This window comes from Sebastes umbrosus, chromosome 2 (assembly GCF_015220745.1).
Source record: "Sebastes umbrosus isolate fSebUmb1 chromosome 2, fSebUmb1.pri, whole genome shotgun sequence".
Lineage (NCBI taxonomy): Eukaryota > Metazoa > Chordata > Actinopteri > Perciformes > Sebastidae > Sebastes > Sebastes umbrosus.
In genome coordinates, this window is record NC_051270.1 from 16,418,296 (window position 1) to 16,440,628 (window position 22,333).

The following is a 22,333-nucleotide window of genomic DNA, read 5'->3' on the forward strand; positions in this document are numbered from 1 at the left end:
TTTAAATTTAATAATTTTCTTTAGATGACTAACATGTAACTCCAAACAACAAAAACTGTATTTGGACCAACATATAAAATCAGCCAACTTGCTGTATATTTTCAGGCTATATATTCATCAGTGCTTGTCCCCTGATTTATACATAAAATAAAACATTTATATTACACATGACTTTAGTGCAACTTAGAACAACCGACCAACAAACATGACATCATTTTTATGAATTTATTTTTAAGAGATTATTTGTGTAGCAGAAGGTGTTTCAATGGGCCTCATAGAGCCAGCTACAGGTGCCCAGCCCAACTTGAGTGGTTGGTGGAGGCATACAACCACGAGACAGTAATTCTCTCTCTCTGTCTTACTCTCTCTCACACTCCCCCCGCCCTCTGTCTCTCCTTTTTCTCATTTCCTTCATCAGTTATTAACTTACTCACCTCATTCTCTTTTATATCCCTCTTTTCTAATTCTCTATCCTGCATTGCTCTTACTTATGTGTACTTCATTTCATTTCGATCTCTTTATTTCTTTCGGCCTTTATTTCTCACTCCCACCGCCCCTTTCTCTTCCTATCTCCCTCCACCCTTGTCTCTCTCTCTTTGCATCCCTCTCTCTCTCTCTCTACTAAGAAGTGCTGTGATTTGCAGGAGGATTTAGCTTGTGTCTAGGTGTCTGGGGGCTTATTAATCCTATTTTACTGTGGATGAAAAACACGTTGGCTCCCAGACATGAAAACAGTGAATACATGCATTCTGGTTGTTGTTCAGACAGTTCATCCTTGGTGCCACGCTACGGTGATTTGTCAGGGTTTTCATTTGATTCAGTTTGAATTTGAGCCTTTTTGATCCTCTTGCCGCTGCATTGAAGTGGGTTACCAGTTAATCTCTTTACATATGCCTGCTTATGAGAAAGCATACAATCCTGAACAGACAATTAAAAAAAAAAAACTGCAGACTCAACACATGAAAACATATAGCCTCACCAATACATATGTTCACACACAGAGAAACATCACTCTCATAGCTGCTTTAAAGCTCACAGTCATAAACAAACAAACAAACAGGCAGTCATGGAGCCCAGTGCTCCCTGACTACCATGTCATCGCACGCCAGGGCCTTTTGAAACAACAGTGTGTCTCTTATCAATTAGTAAATGGCGTTCCCACTGTATCACACACACACATACACACTGCTCCTGTGTCTGCCAGGATGTTGGGCTGGGTCCCACTGCCTAAAGCTACTGGCAGACTCAGTCCGCCTGTGTCTCTCAGTGTGTGTGTGTGTGTGTGTGTGATATGAAAGGGTGCATGTGTGACATAAACACTCAATCTGGAAGCTTTGAATTCACCCATAAGGGACGGCCGTCTGCCTGCCAGTCTCTCTCTGTCTCTGCCACTTCTCTGGTGTCTACTTACTTTACCATGGCGGAGCCTGTATGTTGAAATGTTGATATCACAAATCCCATGTCATGTCATCTTAGCTCGCCATTGTTTCAGTGTTCCTTTTCATTCCCCATTTTAATGAGTAATGCACTGGTTTTTATTCATGCAGGATTTGTTTGTGTAACTAACTCACTCTCTTCTCTTGCTGTGGCGTGCTACTCACTTTGCCGTTCCCCTTTCAGTCTCTGCTCCTTTTAACTCTTGCCCAATCACTCCTTTGTATTCCCTATTTTCTCTCCCATACCTCCTCCTCCCTACAACTCTCATTCCTCTCTCCTACTTTTTCCTTTTCTTACTTCTCTGCCGATACCGATTCCATCTCTCTATACAGTATATCACACCTTGGTCTCTCTCTCTCTATCAGGGTTCAGTCCTAGAAGCAACAATCTATGGTCTTGGACCGTACCGTCAGTATAGTCTACGAGTGGAAGCTGTGAACGACGCAGGTAGGTTGATTATGATCAGTAACACATTTTAAATATCAGGACTAAATAATATCAGCTAGGGATGCACCGATCCAATTTTTTCAGTCCCTATACCGTTAGCGATACCTGGGCTTTGGGTATCGGCCAATACCGAGTACCGATCAGATACCAGTGTTTAATTAATAAGCTGTACGCCTCACTGTGTGAAAGTGACTGGGATCATTCTTTTATGTGTAAGGCAACATCAGGCTTCACTTATACATTGCTTTCCTAACTTTGTAAAACAAAATGTAACAAATAAATACACATATATAAATTTAGTGAAGTTATTTATTATTAAAATAAGAAATTGTACACCAGTAAATTGTTAAAAACAAATCTTAAAAATTAACAAGAATTACAATTCAAGTGTAAATCTTTTTAATGCAGCAACAAATTGGTCAAAACGTAAATAGGAATTAAAATTCCAATTTATAAAGTATATATTATATAAACATAAAATTGAATTTAATAGATCAACCTCATTGTCACCGATATCCGATACAGCTATTTGAGTCAGTATCAGCCCGATATCTAATCCGGTATTGGTATCGGTGCATCCCTAATATCAGCATCAACCATTGAACCACTCCATTGAGTATAGATGTTTTGCAACCCTCCAGGTAGTGTGTCCAGTCCATGGGTAGCCATTAGGACCCTGGAGGCTTCTCCGGCTGGCCTGACTAACTTCACAGTGGAGCAGAGAGAGCAGGGCAGGGCGTTACTGCTGAGCTGGGATCAGCCGAGTGCTCCAAATGGGATCATCACGGTACATTCATTGCACACTACAAAAACACAGGACACAAACCAAATGTATACACAGCATTGAGCAGGTGACGCGGGGCATGGTGCTCCTCAGATAAAATCAGTCTCACATAGGAGAAGACACAGTAGAAACATCAGATACATAACAAAATGATATATAGACACCTACAAAAGCCCACAAGTAAACTTATAAGTCACCAATTTACAAGACACTCATGTAATTCAGCAACTCATTCACATATACATGGACACACTTGCCATATATTCTGATACATACTATGTGCACATTACCATTACCACGTACTTGCAGTATGACATTTTTTCTCTCTTCTTTCCTCTCACCTGCTCCACTTAACCCACCTACAATACGTCTTCTCTTCCTCTCCTGCTCTCCCACTGCACCGCTTACTTTTCTTTTCTCTTGCCTGCTTTCCGTCTCTTCCTTTCCAGATGTACAACTTATACAGTGAGGGGAACCTGGAATTCAGCGGACTATCGCGCAACTTCCTGTTTCGTCGTTTGGAGCCATGGACCATGTATACTTTGACTCTTGAAGCTTGCACCTTAGCAGGCTGCACACGCACCCCGCCTCAGCATGTCACCACAGCAGCAGCACCACCCGCCTCCCAGCCCCCTCCCAGGCCTCTCTTCATTGGCCCAGACCATGTGTCACTCACCTGGGGCCCTCCCTCCCAGCCCAACGGGCCAATTGGAGAGTATTTCTTACTTGGGAGAAGTCTGGAGGAAGTGGAGAGGGGAAGAAGTTACGAAGAGGATATTGAAAGGGGAAAGGTAGGGGAAACTAAAGACACATCTCTGAAGTTATAGGCAATGATTTTGAATCCTGATAGAATACCCCAGTGCCACCAATATCCATGTAAATGGGAGTTATCAAATAAAATTGTGTTCCTACCGTACAACATCATCAACTGTCTCCAACAGGTGCTGTTCAGAGAATCATCCCCACAACATGCAGACACCTTCTCGTATACAGTCACTGGTCTGCGTCCCTGGACACAGTACGAGTTCAGTGTTCGGACTCACAACCCTGCTGGACACACCAGCAGCCCTTGGGTAACTGTGACAACCAGACAGGCCCCTCCTCGTGGTCTAGCTCCCCCAACAGTGAGTCACCTCCAAGGCCAGCCCAGTGAGGTGTTGGTTTCCTGGAGTCCTCCTTTGGAGCCCAACGGGATACTTCAGTCCTACAGGATTCAGAGAAACAATGTCAGTTTCTCATTTAGTTTTGACCCTACTGTCCTCAACTACACAAACGAAGACCTCCTGCCTTTTTCAACATATAGGTATTGCTTGCCTTTACTCATACTATTGTGTTGTTCCTTGTGGGGACTCCAAATAACCACAAACAAATTCATATTTTTTTGATAGAGCTGATTAAACTTTCATTCTATTCTATTCTTTTCTACAGCTACTCCATCATAGCCTGCACGTCTGAGGGATGCATCACCAGCCCTCATACAAACATCACAACTCTAGAGGCTCCACCTGCCACAGTGGAGGCTCCCACAGCGGGCAGCATCACGTCCAATAGTATCAACATTTCCTGGAGTAAACCACTGACACAGAATGGAGAGGTGACTCAATACGTGCTGAAACTGAACAACGAAGAAGCTTATCGTGGGAGAGACCTAAATACAGTGTTGTCAGATCTGCTGCCGCACACGTCATATCATCTGGTCCTTTTCGCTTGTACCAGCGGTGGGTGCTCCGCCAGCGCCACAATGTCCACGATGACTGGGGAGGCTCCTCCCACTGGCCTGCCTGCTCCGACTCTTAAGGTGTGTTTGTTTATTTTAGACTTCCAGTGAAACCTCTGTTGCTAGGAGTGCAATACCTAAATCTGTGGATAATTAAACATTTATTTGAATTCTTACATGTGATTCAGAGCATATACATTGTTTTTTTTTTAATTATAATTTGATTATTATTATTTGGGTGAGATTTATTGAGTTTTAGGTTTTGTTAAGCTTTGTTTATACTCACGCTCAACACCATGGCACGGGCCTCAGTAGATGGCGCGCATACTACGAGCATGCACAGAGGTGTTTATACTCAGCGCGTTGTTGGTTCCAGTATGCGCCAAAGCGATCTGTCATATTCTTTCACAGACAGCGGCAAAAAGCCTCTTTTCTCCCCAGTGTGTTGCCTATTTCTTTCCAAATATTTAATTACATGTGACTGTCCCTGTGGTCTTTCAATGAACAGTTGTAGAGATGTCTGTACAGGCGAACCAGCTCAGCCAGTCTTCCCTCGGGAAGGCGTCCATGTTAAAATGAAAAGTGCAGCGTGCGCAGTGGGCACATACAGTAGTTACAAAAATTCAGAGGTGCACGACCAAGCGCCGCAACAACTTGCGAAAGCCATGATGACGTAATTTTATGGCGCACGCATCTTGCGCCAGCTTCACTACGCCAACCATAAACCCACCTTTATGCTACTTGTAGCTCTGTTTAATGTGACCTTTGACCTTTTCCTTTGAAGGTCTCGGGCCCAGAATCAGTGGAGGTTAGCTGGAGACCACCAGAGCACCCTAATGGCATCATCACAGGGTATGAACTCCGCAGAGATGGTGAAGTTATATATGTTGGCTCAGAGATCCATTACCACGACTTCACACTGTTGCCAAGCGTGGAATACAGCTACGTTGTCAGGGCCAACAACAGCAAAGGGGCAGTGAGCAGTGCGGCGGCCACAGCAAAGACTCACCCATCAGCTCCTTCTGGTGTCGGTCTTCCCACACTGACGCCTCTGGGACCAAGCCAGGTGAGTCATCCATCTATTCAGTAACAGCTTGACATCACTAATGCTGAGGTCTATCTTTCTACTGTCTTTAAAGTGTTGTTTAAAACTTTTATTCTGTTTGTTGTTTGTCTTCTTCCAGTTGAGAGTAGATTGGAGTGCTCCAGCCCGTCCTAATGGAGACATTGTGAGGTACACTGTGTATCAAAGAGATCCAGTCCAGCTCAGCATCACCAGCACTGTGTTCACTCCTGAGGACGGTGACTTCTCTGACCGACACACCACTCTGCGTGAGCTGGCTCCTTACCACAGGTCAGTCAAAGCAAACCTCCACCACACTTAACTTCTAGGTTTTTATGCAGCAGTTTATGGATGTAATCTATGGTTTACGTAAAGTAGGAAGAATATGTAGGCTTTTTTATCTTTATTACAAAGCTGAAGGTTGAAGATTTTATATTTTCATTAAACTGCATTGTCTAAAACGGTGAAGAAAAAAGCTGAACAACACAGTTTCATCTTCCCATGTGTAGTAAGTGCTGTAATGAAGGAAAATATGGGGATGAATACCAGATAAGAAGGGAACAGAGTGCCATCTCTTGGTAACAAAAAAAAATACTCCGGTAGACTCTTTAGTCCTCAACTCAGGGACTGATGTACAGTTAATACCAGAGCTAGGTTCACTTCATTCTCATTTCAATCAATTAATAACCTTAATTTTCTTAAAAATAGTCAATCAATGCATCTTTCAAAATATAATTAATGTGTTATTCGGTTTTAAAAGAGCAGGAAAGACAGTAAAACCAGTATGGTTTTATATTGTTTCCAAATCTCTTCTCACAAGTATGACACATTTCAACATCAGAGCAAATAAAAAGAAAGATCCGCCTCAAAAACTATTTGCATCATCTCTCACTGGCTTGTATAATTTACTTCCACATGAAAAAATAATCTTGCAAAGATAAAAAAAGATGCACAACATCATTGTGCAATTTATACTCTGCTGTTTTGCCCCAGTAAAGTCTTCTGTCAGGAAACACTCACGCTTATGAAATAAGTCAAATGCTGTTTCTGAAGCCTGTGTAATAAATCAGAGTACTAATGCACCTGTCAAAATGCAAATATCTTAATTTGGTGAAAAACAACCTCTCAAACAAGCTGTCAGAAGGACATTGTTAACACTAAACAGAGACAGAAAAAGACAGCAGTGTACACCAAAGACTGTATACGTGTGTATGTCTGTGTGTGAGGGTGCATAATATGTACCGTTGTGTGTGTCACCAGTGTGCTTGAATGTGTGATTGTGAATGTGGTGATAGGATTCAGATAATAAAAGCTCATCAGCCTTATCATCTAAAGATCGCTCCCCCTCTCTCTGATGACCTTCTATCCATTCAGCTCATCTTCATCACCTTCACTCTTTTTTTCTCCCCCTCACTCCTCTCTATCATTTCCTTCATTGCTTTCTCTCTCCAAAAAAATTAACAGTGCTTGCTTCCACATTAGTTATAATGTTGGTTGTCTTGTTGTAGTCTGCTAAAGCTCAATGGACATAGTAGATAGTTGAGACAGATAATAATTTCAAACATGCTGTTAATTGTGTGATTTTTGATTGGGCGACTGCTCCACTCTCTGGGCTGTAATTCTGTTTTTGATGGTTTGAAACTGGGAAAAAACGTGATTTACCTTCTGGAAGTGTTGTCAAAAACTCTTTTACTGTCCACCTAAATATATTTCTGCATACATCTGACTCATGTGATTATGTTTAATTATGCATTTTTTGTACTTTTTAGCCCCTAATTTAAATGCTGTCGACAAACTTTACAAGACACAAAATCACTCCATGATCTAAACACTCCAAATAGTTTGCTGATTTGTAAGATATTTAGCTGATTGACGGTAGATGTTTTCCAGATTTAAATCTTGCGCAAGCTGTACTCGAAGTACACTGGCATCACAGTCTATTGTTGCCCAAAATGTTTTGATGTATTTTAAAGCATTTAAGTTATGTGTGTTTCTTTCCCACAATGGTCTCTTACACATCACAGAAACATCACTAGATACTGCATCTAAAAGCATGTTCCTATATGTGTGTGTGTGTAGGTATGAAGTGAGGGTGGAGGCTTGCACGGCGCTGGGCTGCTCCTCCAGTGACTGGTCATCTATACTCACTCTTGAGGCTCCCCCAGCTGGACAAACAGCGCCACTGTTAGACCTTCAGCCTGACACACACACCGGCCTACAGACCACCTTTCTACTCACCTGGTCCCCTCCAGCTCAACCAAATGGTAGAGTCCTTCACTACGAGGTGTATCGCAGACTGGACCATACCACTGATATCCACAGGCGTGATGCAGCAACACTTGTCTACAGGAATGCCTCTACTACTTGCAAAGATGAAGCACTCCGGCCGTATACTGTATACCAGTACCAGGTACAATGCTCCGTGTATTTATATTTGTCTGTTTGTTTAGAAAAGCAGAATTACCGTAAATACTAACTGGTTAGTCCTGGTAAACTTCAACTGACTGAACCAATATTTATCCAGATCTGAGAGGAAATGGAAACCAATCCTTCTATGGTCACTAAAACTGAGCAGCACTGCACTTTGACCTTTATGAGACATTCTTGAGGTTTTTTAACTGTCTTTCTTATTTGTATAAGAAAGAATAAATCAAAATTAACGCAGAGCTTGAACAAGTTGGCATGTGTTTTGAACAAGTTATTATTTATTTTGAAAAACAGACGTAACAGAATAGATGTATTTTTTAAAGGAGATAATAATTGAAATGCTAAACCTGTAGATTAACAGAAAATAATAACAATCAACACTAAAAGTGCAAATGGGTTCTGCATATAGTGAAATATGATAACTTCTTGTCCTCTGCAGTGAATGTAGAAACAGTTTAAATGTTTTATTGTGGTGTGTGAGACTCTTTCGGAGTTGAGCGTCACATTAAAAGATGTGGCCAGATGTTGTCACAATGAAATGTTTTCCAAAAGTCCAGTCAGACACACAGATCACGCACCTCAACTGATATGGTTTATCCATACATGTCACCAAACATACATGGACATACACACACACTAACACACACAAGTAATCAGACAGGTGTTTAATGGTGGGGTCCATATTCATGCTGTTGTGCTGTGCGTTGCTACGCTAATTGACAGGCTAGTCCTTTGGAGGCAACAATAACATTAGCATTCCTGCCTGTCAGACATACAGGCGGAGGCCAGAGAACCTGTGTAATTGATTGAGTTTGCCTGATTGTGGTGCCGTCTTTATTTACGAGGGTCCTAATTTATGACAGGAGGAGGGAGGGAGGGAGGAGCTTTGGGAGATGACGGGCGGGCAACAGAGCCATTAATCACTGGGCCCTCAGAGCACCCCACTTCCTGATTACCAGCCAGCCAATCGAATTAACTGTTAGCCCCCTTGGTAACAGAGCTTGTATTGGAAAGACCTTTTAATGGTGACCGCTACACGTCCCCTGAGGATTTGTCAGTGGGGGATCGGGGTACGTGGACAAGGTGATGGTGTGTGTGTGTGATGTCCATGAACACAGTAGTACTTGTTTGTGTGTGCATGTAAACATCTGTGTGTGTGTGTGTGTGTGTGTCCGACACAGAGAAGCGAAGAAGCTGTATACATTTTTCGATATTTATATGATGTTATTCATCATGTCATTTCTCCCAATTTTCAAGCAATAATTTATATTTCCTCTGTCTATCTATCGGCCTATCCTCTTACCTACCCACCTGTCTGTCTTTGTTTTTATTTAGCTGTTAATCTGTCTCTGTAGCTCCCTGGCTCTCATCCTTCCTCTCTGTGTTTCAGGCGTACACAAGGACGATAAGTCAGTTCAGTTTAGCACACCACAGTGCAGAGAGAGAAATCATATTAGGCTAATTACACTGGGTCATAAGCTCCTATTGACAGCTTTATGCTTGGTTTTAATTACTGCCCACTTTCACACAACTTAGCCCCTTCACCCCAAGTAGATGCACCCGCCAAGTAGCTCCGTCGGCCTATCAGAGCGCTCGTATCGAGTCCGCAGTCCAACCGGCCAATAAAAACGCTGAAATACTGGGAGGTAGCTTCCTGAAGTCGTTTGTTGCCATGGCGGCTCATTTGCTGCCATGGCAGCTAACGGGGTATATTTTTTATTTTGTGTCTAATAAGCCAAATCGCGGCCCAATAGGAGAAGAGAGGACAAGAGATGAGAGAAAGCAGTAAAAAGTCTGTAGATGATATAAGGACGACGAGATGAGTTCTACCTTTTAGCACTGGATCAAGGGCAAGGTGATCTGGACTGACTTTAGTTTTGAACTTTTTCTCTCTGTTCTGTCTATGTGGCACAAACTTCTTAATCAAGCCCAAAAGCTTTGCGTCATGTCGAGGCTTTAACTGTGTTGCTGCTAGGGGAAGAACATGGTTGTTGCTGGGTAGAAACATTTCATTGCTGCACTTATAATGTTATATGATGGCAGGAGGAGCTAATTTAATTGAAACTCTTTTAAGCAACAAGTAAAGCCACAAGTTCCTGTGTAGAAACTGCATACGTATGTAGTAGAAAGCTTTTCATTCACCTGACGCTAATGCACTTTTTCTTCAGACATGTTATATCCTTTCTGAAAAAACTCTGTTCCATTAATATGGTGCTGCAAATGTGATTACAATACAACAATAGCTTGTTGATCACAAGTTAACAATAAAAGGTATAATCAAGACATTGTTGACATAATTACATAACATGCTATTACGTAACATCCCCCCCTATGTGCTATTCATATCATGCTATATATTATTTATTTATAAGCTGGCACAATTTTTATTAATTGACATCTCTCTGATGTAAATGTGACATATTTAGCAAATGGCAAGTTTTCCTCAGAAGTTAAAATCAAAATATAGTGCAGCCATTATTTTGTTAAAGACTTAAAAGCAACAGTATAATGAGCATAGCTTTAATGCCAAACAAATGTATGTATTCATCTTTTTAGTTGTCTCATGCCTACTATACACACAAACACAGGGGGTGCATCTCTCACAGCCGTTAACTGCACGCTTCTCTTTGGCCTTTTCCCTATCAGGGTGACAGCGTGCCCTTTACCTAACGTTCCCTCTTCCTCCATCATTCCACCCATCCTTCTCACTTCTCCACACAGGCTCTGGTCCTTTCTTTTATTCTTCTTCCTGCCTTCTCTCCCACCATTCCTCTTACTTCCTCCACTGCACGACAATGGCCCAAAAGGCTGTTAATAAATAAACACTGGAAAAAATTCACACATGCCATTTGTGATTGCACTCTTTTTACTTTTAAAAGGGTTTTTTTTCGGAAATCTTAATTTTTATGATCTCATTTCTTATTCCTTTTTAGATTTAATTTTCAGTAATGACTTCTGTTTTAATGTTATGAGTAACCGATATCCAAAATTCTCTCAGTTGAAGTTTAGTTGCAGTCTCAATTTTCGGTATCATTACATTTTGATTGATCTTCCACGCTTGTTGATCTTAGACAAATCCTTTCCCTGAACTGCACCTTTTGAGCTCACCTACACTCGTAGAATGCACCTATAAGACATTGTACACTGGTCGTGAACTCAGCTGCTGCTTTAGGCCATTTTCCGTACAATAACAGTGCATCAAGTTGATCAGCTTTTGCCTCAACTCTTGCAACACACAGCATTGGCAAGTGACATACAGCCCAGCATCTCTACCAGGTAAAAGACGTTTGTTTGAATGATTGGACTGATTTAGCTGTTGCAGTTGCAGGCATTGAGATGGAGGAGAACATTATTTCAGCCATAATAACTCTGGAGTTTTAAAATCCAGCCCCAAAGAAGAATCAATGCTGTCATCAAGCAAGACAACCTGATTTGTATTTCTTCTTCTGACCAGCACTCCATAGCTAACACAACCTACACCACTGGTTCCCAACCTGGTGGTCCCCACTCCCACTAGGGGTCGCCAAAGCTTCACAGGGGTTGTGAGGCCTTCTTGAGTTTAAGGGTTGTAAGACAACTTTTTAAATATACAGTTGGCCTATATCTCAGCATTTCATTCATTTTTGTGAAGAAAAACTAAATGAAAGTGTTATTTTTAAAGTTTGGATTATTATTTAAGATGTAAACTTTAAAAAATCTCACAGGATAAGGGAACAGTGAAGACCTGAACACGAGCCATATTCACAGAGCCTTCCCTCTCTGCTGAACAGCCTCATCCTGCATTACAAAAGTATGTAGTTAAAACAACCAGAGAGCTAATTGAACAATGGCCAAGTGTCAGGGAGAAGAAAACATTGAATTTGTCGAAAAGAAGCCTATTAAATATGTTTGATTTTTTTTTTAAATAAAAAAATACATAATACAGACAAAGAATTGTATTAAGGGTTCCTAAAAAATAAACTCATCTCTGATGAATACATTATTAGCAGGAACTGTGCTGTATGAGCTGGTGAAGTTGGTGTGGGCCACAAAATGGTCAATCACATCAGTTCCTCTCATCCCCTTTAACAGACAGTTTCATGGGCCAGTGGACGGTTTCTCTGAGAGGAAACTAGTCAAGTCACAAATGTGAATACACAATACTCCAAATAAGCCTTCAAGGGCAGATGTGTCTGTCCCTTTTTGAGTTTAATGGATTAGACACTAAAATGTTTGTGTGAAGTGATTTTAATAAGTGACTATAAAAGCTGCATTCAGTTACTCATATCTAGATACAGATACTGCTACAAATACTGAGAGAAAAACCATCTTACCTGCGAAAACTAAACCTATCACTATCCAAGCAGGTACATTTGAAGCCACGAAATTATAAAACGGCACAGCTCAAAATTTCTTCCTCTCTCTGCGCCTTGTCCACCCTTCCTCCTGTCCTCCTCCTCCTCCTCATTCCCAGTCTCTCTCCATCTTCCATTCTTCTTTCCCCTCTCCCATCTCAGTCCATCTGTGCTGTCACTTAGATCAATCAGTCTGATTGATCACAGCCTAATTGACTATTATTGAGGTTAATTCAACTCTTAACACACTTGCATGCACAAGCATACACGCGCAAAACTCGCCATCGCAGCTACAAACAACACGTCACACACACACACACACACACATGGACACACACTTTCAACAGTAAAGCTCAGACCCATCCATCTGCCTTCTGCACTACTTCTGACAGGCTACAGATGACTTACACATGCAAATCTCCACCCTGCCTGACCCTGTGCTGTGTACACCCTCTAATTATACCCAACACAAGCACACAAATAAGATTACTGTGTGTGTGTGTGTGTGTGTGTGTGTGTGTGTGTGTGTGTGTGTGTGTGTGTGTGTGTGTGTGTGTGTGTGTGTGTGTGTGTGTGTGTGTGTGTGTGTGTGTGTGTGTGCGCGCGCGCGCGCGTGTGTGTGTGTGCATGTGTGTGTGTGAATAACTCCTTGATGAAGGTGAAAAGTAATTGTCATGCAGATATGTTAGTGTTGGGTTGCATGTTGAAAAGGTTTTGCTCTGACTGCTGATGGTAGTTTTGATGGATGGTCCCATGAATTGACTTATATCCTTTTGGTTGTCTGGTGGATTCTGGGTAATTAAGAGAAGCTTTCACCATTAAGAGTTAATAAAATGCATCTAAAATCCTAATGACGGGAGACAAAAAGTTCATGTCTGGCTCTCACTCTGTCTCAGATGTTTCCTCTTTTCAATTATTCACCGTCAGTTGTATATGTGAATTCAATGTCGTCATATTATTGCCTAATGTGTGGTTTTGACCGACAGGTGTGTGCAGTGAATTCGGCCGGTCGTTCTGCCAGTCCGTGGGCCAATGGAAGAACAGGACCTGCCCCACCCGAGGGCGTAGGCACACCTATTTTCCTGCGTGTTTCAGCAACTTCAGCAGTAGTGGACATCCGTCCTCCAGCCCGACCCAACGGGATTGTCAGCCTTTACAGATTGTTCTCAGTGAACCACGACAACCACACTCTGGTAAAGCATATATGACTGCATTTAACAATACACAAGTTTCTCAGTTGGATTTCTTTACTGTTTTCCTCTGCGGTTCTCCCTTTTCTATAACTCCAACCTTCCTCTTAGCTTCTCAATTATATGACCACCCAAACATATCTCAACCTCACTCTTTCCCCTTCCTGTAGCTCTCAGAGGGTACATCCCATCAGCAGACACTCCATGGTTTACGTCCTTACACCCAGTACTGGGTAGGAGTAGAAGCCTGCACCTGTTATCAGGTAATAAAATGTACTAGTACGTAACAGCTACACTTTGTCATGAAAGTGAAATCACAGATTCAGTCTGGTTCTTATCTGGTCATTGAACTAGTTAGGGCTGCAACTAATGATATTTTTTCATTGTGGATTACAATGTCAATTTTTTTCTTGATTAAACGATAAGTTGTTTGGTCTGTTAAATGTCAGAAGATTGTGAAAAATGTTTATCAGTGTTTCCCAAAGCCCAAGAAGACGTCCTCAAATGTTTTGTTTTGTTTACAACTCAAATATATTCAGTTTACTGTCATAGAGGAGTAAAGAAACCAGAAAATATTCACATTTAAGAAGCTGGAATCAGAGAATTTAAAAAAAAATTCTTAAAGAATTACTCAAACCGATTAATCAGTATCTAAATATTTGACAACTAATCAATTAATTGTTGCAGCTCTAGAACTAGTACAAATTTAGCGATTTAACATATTTATGGATAGTAAAATGAGCTCTGTTGCACAACTACAATATATGTTACTTGTTAATAATCGTAGGATATTATTTTAAAAGCTCACAGCTGATGTTATTTTTCATTTAGTAGTTAATTACATGCTATAGTGCTGCTATCATGTAAACTAACAAACTTTAGTTATATAATATATTGCAGTTGCATGCTATTTTTTTATCAGGTTTATAATTCTGCTCTCATTCCTTCAAGTGTCATTGTAACTGATACTACTACTACTAATAATAATAATAATAATAATAGTGTAATACCGTGATACCACGAAACCATGATTTTTTTCTTTGATGGTTATCGTACCGTGAAAATCTCATACCATTACAACCCTAATTGTGATGTGTATATAGTTGTTTCTATGAATTCTTTGAACTGTGGGTTTTGAACATTTGACAGTGCTGTAGCCAGGGTCCACTGAGTGAGCTCCGCACCCTGGCTGCCCCCCCCAGCCCACCAGCCTCCTCCTCGCCCCGTCACCCTGACCTCCCGCTCTGTTCAGCTGGAATGGGACGAGCCTCTGGCACCTAATGGAGTCATTGAGAGGTGAGTAGAAAACATAAAAAGTGCACATTGTTCAGTGTATTTTCAACATACTGTAGGAAACAGATTTCATTAATGAGTGAGACAGACTACATGAACAGACGCACATACCATAATCTGTTTCTCTCTTTTTCCAGCTGTGAGCTACATCTCAGATCACCTTGCCCGCAGCCCCCCCAGCCTGTACCCCTCCCTTGCGTTGAAGAACCGATACAAATCTGTTTCTTTGGCAAAAGGCGGAGCTACAATGTGACAGGTGTGGTTATGTCATGTCAAGATATTTTAACATCCATAATAACTCTCAGATGTACTGACAAGCTTTACAGTAAACATTATATTTGCATGAGTACCAAAACTGGAATAAGAAAGAGGAATAATGACCACAATAATAATTTTTTTTTAAAAGTATAAACCCAATTCCCAGTAGTGAGTGACCCATTGATAAGCCGAACTCATCTGTGCAGGTCTCCAGCCGTACTCCACCTATCAGCTGAGAGCTGCCTGCTTCAACAACATGGGCAGCACTGCCTCCAACTGGACTACTGTTACCACACTCAGCGAAGGTAACACATGGATCCAACTCCTCAAATCTCCCAGCTAACCAGTCATAAGAAACATAAAAATACATCAAAAGTCTCGTTTGTCCCTTCCTCTCTCCCTCTCTCTGTCTTTCTCTCTCTCTCTCCCTCCCTTCCTCCAGCCCCCCAGTATGTGTCTCCTTTCTCAGTTGGCAGCAACCTGACAGTTATTTGGCTGGACTGGACGGGGTCCTTCTCCCTCAACGGGTACCTGAAGGAGTATAGTGTGACAGAGAGCCAGCTGAGGGTCTACACCGGCTTCTACAGCGATCTCCACATCCCACGCACCTCACAGAAAAGTGAGAGCACACACACACACAGACACACACACACACACACACACCAATACATATCCACTTACAAATTTATACCAGGTGGTAACATAGATAAATACACACTTTTAGGAGGAATGTCTACCTCTACGTACTTACAATACAGCAGAAATACACACTTTGGCAGGCAGTGTACTCCATCAAAATCAAATTTGATGTGTTCTTAGGCTGCTGCTGAATATAGGAATGCAAAAATTAATGAATTGATAAAAATATACTTAATACGACTCTGAAGCCGCTAAGCCTAACTTTGTTTAACAGGATTGGTTAACTTATAACAGTTCTTTCGCATTGGTACGGTTACTGTTAAAGGATAAAATATGAAATTGATTTGCCTTACCTGACTGGTGCATGGGCCTTATAACAATAATGGGCACTAAGCTACTGATATGATGAACCTTTATCATATTTAAGTGTTTTTATGCCTCCACAACGGCGACAGCTGTGGCCAGAAGCATTTTTTTTTTTCGGGTTGTCCATCCATTAGAACGCAATATCTCAGAAACGCGTTGAGCAAATTTCTTCAAATTTGGAACAAACATCCACTTGAACTGATTAGATTTTGGTGGTCAAAGGTCACTGTGACCTCACAAAACACGTTTTTGGCCATAACTCAAGAATTCATATGCTAATTATTACAATTTCACACAAATGTCTAAAAGGATAAAATGATGAAGTGATGACATTTTGGACAGACATGTAAACTACAACTTGACTGGCTGGTGGACGCATACCACCCCCAAGGCACTAATTCTAGTTGAAAGTTGAGTCTATAAATTTGATTGGTTGTCAGGTTGATTATGAGGACGAGCCTTTGATTGAGGGGATGAGCTGAGTGAAGAGAGTATTTCAGAGAACTGGGAGTCGTTATGACAGAATTAGGAAAATCATCCAGTGAAAGTTTGACTGTAAAGAGTAATTTTCCTTCAAATTGGAACCAACAAAGTATGTTTTCTCCATTCCTGTCCAAAGGACGTTTTAGTTTATCTAGTTTACTTTATTTGATATGGACATCACAGTAGCATTAGAATTGTAACATACATTTAAGCACAAGGACTAGATGCCTTTGTATTAATGCACAAATGTATCTCAACCAATCTGTTTTCATATTGTGTATAGAAGCAGCTTCACAGAATGCTAACAGCCTGATTCAGAGTCAACCCTACATCACTGCATTTTAACCTAAAATGTTTTCTTTTGCTCCGTCTCTTCCTCTCTCCCTCTGCTCTCAGCTCTTTCATTTCAGGTGACTTGTACTACCAACAGTGGCAGCGCCAGTACTCCCACCATCAGATATAGCCCAGCCACAGGCATAGGTACTGTAACACACACACACACACACACACACAAACACTGCTGGAATCAGTCCAAGAAAAAAATCAAACCTGAATCTGAATATTCCTCAGCGACTCAGAAATCACTGTTTGTATCTGTCTCGTCTCGTCTTCCTCTTTTCAATTCAGTGAAACTTTATTGTATATTAAGAATGTTGTCAAATCATATGCAGTATAATACGTAAGCAGAGTTAATAAATACAAGAAATACACAAAAAGTATAGTTTATTTAGTAACTTATTTATTTCTCTCTCTGCAGGTCCTCTTGAGCCTGAAGACGCTGGTCAAGAGGGCGTCAGCATGTCAGCAACACCAGTTTACTCTGAGCTGTGGTTCATCTTGTTGTTAGCCCTGCTGGGTCTATTTCTGCTAGCCATACTGCTGGGCCTAGTGCTACAGAGGTATTCTGACGTAATATGCAGCATGAAAAAGTTTTACAGCACAAATAGAATTGAATAGAATAGCATTTCTTCTCCTTAGGTACTCTGCACTTAATATTAAATAATTAATATTTAACTGCACAAATACATAAAACTGAGAATAACTTGTGTTTACAAACCACAACACAGACAGTTTTTTCCGAAGAAGAACAACAACAAAAGGGTGTGAATGATTTTTTGTTGTCCCCTCTAGAGCCCTGAGGAAGAATCCATCAGCCAGAGAGCGCCCCCCGCTGGTTATGCTCCAGAAGACCAGGAAGGCTGGAGGAGAGACGTACATGGTGAGGGGAAGCAGAGAAACGAGGCGCTCTGTGAACGAGAATGACGAGATGGTTGAAAGGACAGAGGACAGTAAGAGAGACAGAGAGAGGTAGTCAGGTTTACAAAGAGGGAAAAGCAGAAGAAAAGTTAGGTGAGATAAAACGGAGGGGGAAGCAAGACTGGTTCATAATTATTTCTGTTGTTTTTTTACTGAATCAACAGTCTTCTTTCTGCAGATTGTACACATTTTAGAAAACGTGTCTTTGCAAGAGCAGCTGTGTCTGAGGCTGCGTTCCAAATCACACTTCCTTGCTCTTCCTTTTTACTTTTAGTACATACCTCAGCTGCCCTTACAAAGTACGTACTGTTGCATGCAGTATGAATACGATTTGGAAATACTACTTCATCATAACATTTTGCCTTGAACTTTGACCCTCTTGTTCATATATCTGCTTCTGGCTTGCATACTGCAAAATGTGAGTAGGACTGATGTAGTAGGACATCCTGGTATTTTTGGCATACTGCATTTGACACACTATGTATTGGGATTTTTTTTTTTTTATTTAAGCAGGATTAAAAATCTCTTTTCCAAGAGTGTCCTGGCCAAGATAGGCAGCAGCACAGTTAAATGGTTGCAGACATAAAAGAAACATAATATTTGAAAACGAAGACAAAGAGCAAATTACAGAATCATAAGGTATCGAAAAAAACAATCATCAGCATTCAAAACATCTACAGCCTGATGTGCTTGTTTCCAAGTCATTTAGAAGCACTTTTAAAACATTCAGTGAGACCAGCTCTTGAAGTTTCAGGTCATTTTGTAACTGATTCCAAGAAGAAGGAGTAGCATACTTGAATGCCCTTTTTCCTCATTCAGTACGGACTTTAGGGACAGTTAATAGGATTAAGTCCTGTGAGCGGACTTTTGAAGGATTTAGGTCCGTAGGTTAGATGGAAGCAGATCAAGAATAGCCTTGTAGATAGGAATACGCCAGTGGTTCTACATACTGAATCTTTTTCTTTTTACCATACTAGGTAGTAGGGTAGTATGGGTATTGGAACGCACAGCATACCTTTGTTCCAGCAGAGGGAGCTGAAACAACAACTGTTACTGGAAAGCTGCTCTTACAATAGAAATGATGTTGCGTGAGGGCAATGTTAAAACTGGTTCAGTTTTAACATTGCCCTTACACGTTTGTTTGCCCTTGTTAAATCTTTTGCAAACAAGGAGTTGCATAACAGAAACAACAGTAAAAACCCCTGGAAGTAAATTTTTGATTTGCTTGAGGTTTTTACATAAATCAAACTCTGTCATGCCTATAAAAAAAAGCATTTTAGAAATAGGAACATTTTATCTAATATAATTCAGTTACTTCCAAGTAGATACATCATCCCTCTCTATCTCTCAAAACACCCAATAACTACCAATAACACTGCTACTCAAACATCATTATCCACCTTTAACCTCTGGTTGATTCATTCATTTACTTTCTAAAGTTTTCTTTTTTCCCCGTTCCATTCCAGTCTTACCACTCCTCTATTTAATTTTCTCCACATAATACTTTAAAATATATATTTTTTGCTCTTTTTTATTCTGTCAATCTTTCTTGATCTATGTTTTTTTTTTTTTTATATCTGTCTTCTGTGACTCCCCTCCTTCCTATACTACTTCCTCCATCCTCTCTCTGTCTCTCTGTCTCCCAGAGGTCCTGTCCTGAGTTGTGCTCTAAACATCACTCCAGCTCTGTGCTGCTCCCTGACCGTCCCACAGTAAGACTATTTTCTATATTTACTGTCAAATCCCTAAATGTTTATTTTATTGTCCCCCTGCAGTTTGACACTGTAGCAGACTGTGTTGAGATCCGCAACGTTATACTTAAAAGCTACACTGTGTACACTGAGGTACGGGATTGTGACTTTGTGTGGGTATTTTCCTACGCATGTCTGTTCTGTTTGTGTACGCATGCTTTGTGTGTGTGTGTGTGTGTGTGTGTGTGTGTGTGTGTGTAATAAGATGAATTATTATAAAGGTAAAACATGTTGTACAGTCTGTCAGTTTGTCCTTAAAGGAACAGTGTGTAACAATTAGGGGGATCTAAATATGTTTTCTTTAGTGTATAATCACCTGAAAATATGAATCGTGTTTTCGTTACCTTAGAATGAGCCCTTCATATCTACATAGGGTTAGGGTCCTCTTCACGGAGTCCGCCATGTTGCTCCGCCATGTTTCTACAGCAGCACAGAACAGCTTAGACCAGAGTCGATAGTGTTACTTGCTCCCATTGCTGCCGCTTTCTCTCTCTCTTGCTTCACCACTCACACACCCACGTACACACACACACTCGCACTGGCTCTGCTCCAAATGACCTACTCTACTCTTACAACAACGGGCTCTAGAGATGACAATTCACGTTTTCGTGTCGACCACCGTATTTTTCCAACACGTTTGGCACACGGGAGAGGCTTCGGCTGCTTGCAGTCTGTAACCTCACCGCTAGATACCTCCAGATCCTACACACTGGACCTTTAAGTACACTTTGTATATGCAACAAATAAAATCATCTGATATATCCAAAATTTTACAACAGCAACCATGAAGCCAGAGTTCATACTACTCTTCACCTGCAAATGAAAACTCTGTACTTTGTTTTGTGGTTCAAGCAAAATTGGTTTTGTGTGTGTCTGCTGTGTTTTTGTTGAGTCTTGAACACATAAATAAAAAAGACATTTCACTCAGCCCCTCTCCTGTATGATGATCCCCCTCCTGTACTATCCAAAGGGCTGATTCTTACTGAATGATGTCCACAGTTGATTGTTGACATTATGGCAATGACAGCTAATATACATAAATAAGTGGCATACATTATTTACATCTCAAATACATATTTTCCAACAGAATCAAGAATATATTTACCTCCATGTTTCCTAGATTTAGTTGATGTACAACAATTATATCCAGAGCACACTCAGGCTGCATTTGAGCTTTGAAACAGCATACTTATTGGATGAAAATGTTTAACTTCTTTTGTTCCTTACTTGTTTTAAGTTGTAGAACCTCTTCTTTGGTAGAGTTGCAGTCAAAGGAACATGTTTTTGCTTGTTTTATCACATGCACCTCAGATAATATTATGTATCCCTTACACTACTACTTCAGAGTACAGTGCAGTTTTTCCTAGCTGCCATTGGTTTCCATTTATTTCAGTAACATGAAAAACATTTTTGCAGAGTCAGGTGAGTTATATTAGTAAGGCAGTGTAATCCATAACAGTGAACATCATCTTAATCAAATTAAAAACTACAGCATGCATTGAAAACTGATTTGCAGTAATTTAAAGTATAAATGATTGTACTGTGGTCTTTTAAATCACTATCTGACTAAAAGAAATCTATTTTTTAGGGTCTGACAGACACAAAGATAGTCGGCAGCAGCTCCCGGTTCAACCCCATGTCGGTCCTGCGGGTCCCCAGCCAGACAGACCTCAGTCAGGCCTACTCCCAGCATTCCCTGCACCGCAGCGTCAGTCAGCTGATTGACAGGAAGTCACTGATGATGGAGGAAGGAAGCTGGGACAACCCACTGGGACATGATTCTGGACTGGTGAGGACGTAAATATGTTTATGTTAAATTAGTATGTTAAAATGACTGTTAAAGTGCAGTAATTAAAGACTTTATTTTATAGTAACAGGAATACCAGGTGCATTTACTTTAAGGTCAAGAAGTCATTTGGGAGGGTCTAGGAAATAAATAATTTGTGGGAAATTGGCAGTTGAGTAAAGTGAAAGACCCTCTTCAACTCTTCTGTCAAAGATATTCTGTCCAAAGATACCAAAAGACATGGCTTTTTAAATACTTCAGACCTAATTGTGACCTCATGTGTTCTCTTTCAGTATGTGGAGGAAGATCAGTTTGTGGACGCCATCAAGGCCTTAAGATCTGGGAAAAAGGAACAAACCATGTTCACCGACACTCATCTTTAAGATCCCGGCGTCTAATCAGGTATCACAGTCGCAGTACAGACCTAGTTTCAAACGAATACTGTAAAACATACATATCTGGTATTCTGTGTTGATGGAGATCCTAAAAGTTATTTAGACAATTTACAATGCTTGAAATTTGATTTAGTACTGTAAAAGAAATATTGTTCAACATTGACGACCATAAATTACTTTTCAAGTCATTTTGATCATGTCGAAAATACACTGGTACAGTGTTAATAATTTTTTAATGATGTTCAGATCCAAAGACCTGAGGGGAAGAGGATAATAATGGTTGTTTTCAGACTATATTAAAACTAGAGCTGCAACGATTAATCGATTAGTTATCAACTATTAAATGAATCGCCAACTATTTTGATAATCGATTAATCGGTTTGAGTAATTTTTAAGGGGAAAAAAAGTCTAAATCCTCTGATTCCAGCTACTTAAATGTGAATATTTTCTGGTTTCTTTACTTCTCTATGACAGTAAACTGAATATCTTTGAGTTGTGGACAAAAAAAGACATTTGAGGATGTCATCTTGGGTTTTGGGAACCACTGATCAACATGTTTCACCATTTTCTGACATTTTATAGACCAAACAACTAATCGTTTAATCAAGAAAATAAAAGACAGATTAATCCATAATGTAAATATTCGTTAGTTGCAGCCCAAGTTAAAACCGGTGTTTTACCCCACTGACCCCCTGTAGGGACAGAT

General features: G+C 40.6%; 1 protein-coding gene across 1 annotated transcript in view; it reads left to right on the top strand.

The window, feature by feature from the left end:
• ush2a (Usher syndrome 2A (autosomal recessive, mild)) overlaps positions 1 to 22,050 on the top strand; it is a 239,883-nt gene extending 217,833 nt beyond the window's left edge. The window contains 21 exon segments of the mRNA XM_037752115.1: positions 1,803 to 1,884; positions 2,526 to 2,671; positions 3,118 to 3,459; positions 3,610 to 3,971; positions 4,097 to 4,466; positions 5,170 to 5,451; positions 5,570 to 5,739; positions 7,528 to 7,858; positions 13,196 to 13,402; positions 13,570 to 13,662; positions 14,549 to 14,593; positions 14,595 to 14,695; positions 14,830 to 14,948; positions 15,157 to 15,255; positions 15,393 to 15,569; positions 16,835 to 16,918; positions 17,196 to 17,337; positions 17,570 to 17,657; positions 19,342 to 19,407; positions 21,035 to 21,235; positions 21,526 to 22,050. Coding sequence (XP_037608043.1) covers positions 1,803 to 1,884; positions 2,526 to 2,671; positions 3,118 to 3,459; positions 3,610 to 3,971; positions 4,097 to 4,466; positions 5,170 to 5,451; positions 5,570 to 5,739; positions 7,528 to 7,858; positions 13,196 to 13,402; positions 13,570 to 13,662; positions 14,549 to 14,593; positions 14,595 to 14,695; positions 14,830 to 14,948; positions 15,157 to 15,255; positions 15,393 to 15,569; positions 16,835 to 16,918; positions 17,196 to 17,337; positions 17,570 to 17,657; positions 19,342 to 19,407; positions 21,035 to 21,235; positions 21,526 to 21,615 — 3,597 coding nt within the window. The 3' untranslated portion in view covers positions 21,616 to 22,050.
• Positions 22,051 to 22,333: the final 283 nt, after the last annotated feature.